Source organism: Salvelinus sp. IW2-2015, linkage group LG8 (genome assembly GCF_002910315.2).
Source record: "Salvelinus sp. IW2-2015 linkage group LG8, ASM291031v2, whole genome shotgun sequence".
Classification (NCBI taxonomy): domain Eukaryota; kingdom Metazoa; phylum Chordata; class Actinopteri; order Salmoniformes; family Salmonidae; genus Salvelinus; species Salvelinus sp. IW2-2015.
The window spans coordinates 13,520,543-13,525,054 of NC_036848.1; the positions used below are offsets into that span (position 1 = coordinate 13,520,543).

At 49.9% G+C, this 4,512-nt stretch overlaps 1 protein-coding gene across 3 annotated transcripts in view; it reads left to right on the forward strand.

The window, feature by feature from the left end:
- LOC111967449 (glycerophosphoinositol inositolphosphodiesterase GDPD2) overlaps nt 1-4,512 on the forward strand; it is an 18,423-nt gene that overhangs the window by 8,106 nt on the left and 5,805 nt on the right. For 2 of the 3 annotated variants that reach the window (XM_070444747.1, XM_070444748.1), the window contains exons 10-13: nt 1-65; nt 659-862; nt 950-1,098; nt 1,635-2,136. The exon at nt 1-65 is cut by the window's left edge and continues 95 nt beyond it. In XM_070444747.1, coding sequence (XP_070300848.1) covers nt 1-65; nt 659-862; nt 950-1,098; nt 1,635-2,121 — 905 coding nt within the window. In that variant the 3' untranslated portion in view covers nt 2,122-2,136. Of the gene's footprint in view, nt 66-658; nt 863-949; nt 1,099-1,634; nt 2,137-4,512 lie in introns of those variants that run through there. The other variant, XM_023992485.3, reaches the window with a different exon arrangement.

Genomic DNA, 4,512 nt, shown 5'->3' on the forward strand with positions numbered 1-4,512 from the left:
ACCACAGCACAAACCTCACCTGGGAGGAGCTACAGGAATTAAACGCTGGTGATTGGTTCCTGAATGTAAGGGTGATATCCAATTTCTCCAGCCTCCCTTGTATGTTGTAGTGGGGTGGCAGGTAGCCTCGAGGTTAAAGCATTGGGCCAGTAACCGAGAGGTCGCTGGTTTGAATACCGGAGCCTACAGGATGAGAAATATGCCGCTGTGCCCTTGAGCAAGGCAGTTACACTAATTGCTCCAGGGGTGCTGTACAATGGTGACCCTGGCTGTGACCCCAATCCCTGCAGATGTCTCAGGGGGGAGTTGGGATATTAAAGAAACACATTTCTATTACACAGTATAAGCACCCCCCAAATGATTATTAGTTGGAAATCATTTCAGTTTAGTTGAACTATACCAACTCATTGACTACGGGCGTCAGGTAGCCTAGTGGTTAGAGCGTTGGGCCAGTAACCAAAAGGTTGCTCGATCAAATCCCCGAGCTGACAAGGTAAAAATCTGTTGTTCTGCCCCTGAACAAGGCAGTTAACCCACTGTTCCTAGGCTGTCATTGTAAATAAGAATTTGTTCTTAACTGACTTGCCTAGTTAAATAAAGGTTAAATTAAAAAAGAATTGACATAATGACAAAAATACTATGGATATCTCCCTTTCAGACAGATCCATTCTGTTCAGTGTCCCAGCTCTCAGAACAGGAGAAGAGGACAGCTAGGAACCAGAGTGTTCCCTCCCTTCTGCAGCTGCTTGACCTGGCCAAGACTCATAACACCTCTGTCATCTTTGACTTGAAGAATGACGACAACAATGACACTAATGACATTGTGAAAACCATCCTCAACTCTGGCATCCCCCACGACAAGGTTAGGGGAATCAGTGTCACTACTTCACCAGTTCTGTGTAGTTCTACTCTTATTACAGCTGTTTGACAGTGTGTTTTCTCTCTTTAGATCCTCTGGCTTCCCCCCACAGATAGGGAGGATGTGAAGAAGGTCGCACCAGGGTTCAAACAGGTTTACGACAATGTGTCTGCTATGAACATTGACGGAGCAGATCATCTAAATGTCAAGTACAGTGCGTTGAGCGCCGCAGAGATCGGGTGAGTAGCCTACCTCAAAGCGCCCACGCTTTTCTCAGAGCTGTGGCCAAATAAACCTTCATTCCAAAACCACATTCTACCTGTCTGCGCTGACAGCTGCAGGTGTACTGGCTTCATAATTACAAGTGTTTATGTTGGCGTGCTGAGACAAGGAAATGGCACTATCTTAGACTGAGACACACACAATGCCTTGGGGGGGAATGAGATTCAAATCATGTTTTCGCACAGGTGGATTTTTAATGGCTGAGAGCCCAGTAGTGAAAGTTCCTCATAGGACGATAGTTTCTGTTGATTTAGTGAAATTAATGGGAAAGTGTTGTCTGAACAAGCATGATGTTTCCTTTAATAGTATGACATCTTACAGTATGATTAACCACTCCTGTCTGTTTTCTTTAACAGGTGTCATGTTTGCTGAAGTAACTCTGTCTACGCTGAACTCCTACTACTGATTATATGTTGGTAATCTGAGCCAGCTCTTTCACCTAATCTTTTAATTCGCTACTGAATTTGTGTTTGTGTGTGTTTGTGTGAGACAGGGAGCTTCGGAAAAGGAACGTGTCGGTGAACCTGTGGGTGGTGAATGAACCATGGCTCTTCTCTTTAATGTGGTGCTCGGGGGCCAGCTCTGTGACCACCAACGCCTGCTCCGTCCTACAGGACAAGAACCAGCCTGACTGGACAATGGTGAGGGACTCGCATCAAACCCCATCTTCTTCACTCTCCCATAGTCACTGTCACGTTCTGACCTTAGTTCCTTTTTTATGMCTTTATTTTAGTTTGGTCAGTGAGTTGGGGTGGGCATTCTATGTTGTTTTTCTATGTTTTGTTCTATTGTTATGTGTTTGGCCTAGTATGGTTCTCAATCAGAGGCAGGTGTCAGTCGTTGTCTCTGATTGGGAGCCATATTTAGGTAGCCTGTTTTCCTTTGTGTTTTGTGGGTGGTTGTTTCCTGTGTCTGTACCATACGGGACTGTTTCGATTTTCGTTTGGTTTCATTTCACTTTGTTATTTTGTATTTTGTAGTGTTCAGTTTTATTATATTAAAATGGACACTTACCACGCTGCACATTGGTCGATATTCTCACTCCTCGTCAGAAGAAGAGGAAAGTTGTTAAAGAACCACCCACAAAAAAGGACCAAGCAGCGTGGTATTGGGCAGCAGCAGAAATCTCTGGACTCATGGACATGGGAGAGATTCTGGACGGAGAAGGACCCTGGGCACAGGCTGGGGAATATCGCGTCCCAAGGCAGAGCTGGAGGCAGCGAAAGCTGAGCGGCGGTGGTATGAGGAGGCAGCACGGCAGCGCGGTTGGGACGAGAGGCAGCCCCAAAAATGTATTGGGGGGGGCAAACGGGGGGTGTGGCTAAGTCAGGTAGGAGACTGAGCCAACTCCCTGTGCTTACCGTGGAGAGAGAGTGACTGGGCAGGCACCGTGTTTATGCGGTGAAACGCACGGTGTCCCCAGTGTGCATACGTAGCCCGGTGCGCTATATTGCAGTCCTGTATCGGTCGGGCTAGAGTGGGCATCGAGCCAGGGAGTAATGAAGCCGGTTCAGCGCATCTGGTCTCCAGTGCGTTCCTCGGTCCGTGTTATATGGCACCAGCCCTACGCACTGTGTATCCGTGGGTCTGCACAGCCCAGTGCGTCCTGTGCCTGCGCCCCGCAAGTGCCGGGCTAAAAATCAACATCCAGCCAGGACGGGTTGTTCAGGCCCTAGTTCGAGACCTCCAGTGGGCCTCCACGGACCGGTCTATCCTGTGCCTCCTCAAGGACCAGGCCTCCAGTAGATCTCTCCAGCCTGGTGAGTACTGTGCCTGTTCTAAGAACCAAGTCTCCTGTGTGCTCCTCCAGTCCGGATGCTCCAGAGCCTCTCCAGTCCGGAACCTCGTCCCTAGACAGCCGCCCGTCTGTCCTGAGCGCCAGAGCCGCCTCGTTCTGTCTGGAGCCGCAGAGCGCCCGTCTGTCCTGAGCCGCTGAGCGCCCGTCTGTCCTGAGCCGCCTGAGCCGCCGTCTGTCCTGAGCTGCCTGAGCGCCGTCTCGTCCTGAGTCGCCACGGGAGTCGCGCGTCTGTCCTGAGCCGCTGTCTGTCCTGAGCCGCCTGAGTCTCCCTCCAGTCCGGATTCGTCAGAGTCTCCCTCCAGTCCGGGATCCGCAGAGTCTCCCTCCAGTCCGGATCCCCAGAGTCTCCCTCCAGTCTCCAGAGTCCAGCCAGGGCCGTCAGTCCAGAGGCGCCCGTCAGTCCAGAGGCGCCCTCTACTAGGGTCTCCAATCCGGGGTCGGTGGCGAGGGTCGCCGCTCCTAAGGTGTCACAGAAGTGGGCGAGCTATGGTGGAGTGGGGTCCTCGTCCGCTCCAGAGCCGCCACCGCGGTAAATGCCCACCCAGACCCTCCCCTATAGGTTCAGATTTTGCGGCCGGAGTCCGCACCTTTGGGGGGGGGGGGGGGGGGTACTACTGTCACGTTCTGACCTTAGTTCCTTTTTTATGTCTTTATTTTAGTTTGGTCAGAGCGTGAGTTGGGGTGGGCATTCTATGTTGTTTTTCTATGTTTTGTTCTATTTCTATGTGTTTGGCCTAGTATGGTTCTCAATCAGAGGCAGGTGTCAGTCGTTGTCTCTGATTGGGAGCCATATTTAGGTAGCCTGTTTTCTTTGTGTTTTTGGTGGGTGGTTGTTTTCCTGTGTAGGCAAATTGACATATATTGAGTCAATTGGAGTGTACCTGTGGATGTATTTCAGGCCTACTTCCAACTCACTGCCTCTTTGCTTGACATTATGGGAAAATCCAAATAAATCAGCCAAGATTTAGCCTCCACAAATCTGGTTCATCCTTGGGGCATTCAAACGCCTGAAGGTACCACGTTCATCTGTACAAACAATAGTCGCAAGTATAAACACCATCGGACCACGCAGCCATCATACGCTCAGGAAGGAGACACATTCTGTCTCCTAGAGATATCCACAGTAAAACGTGTCCTTGTTGACATACCTGAAGGCCGCTCAGCAAGGAAGAAGCACTGCTCCAAAACCACCATAAAAAGGCCAGACTACGGTTTGCAACTGCACATGGGGACAAAGATCGTACTCTTTGGAGAATGTCTCTGGTCTGATGAAACACAAATAGAACTGTTTGGCCATAATGACCATCGTTATGTTTGGAGGAAAAAGGGGGAAGCTTGCAAGCAGAAGAACACCATCCCAACCGTGAAGCAGGGGGGTGGCAGCATCATGTTGTGGTGGTGCTTTGCTGCAGGAGGGACTGGGGCACTTCACAAAATAGATGGCATCATGAGGGAGGAAATTATGTGGATATATTGAAGCAACATCTCAAGACATCAGTCAGGAAGTTAAAGCTGGTCGTAAATTGGGTCTTCCAATGGACAATGACCCAAGCATACTTCAAAGTCGTGGCAA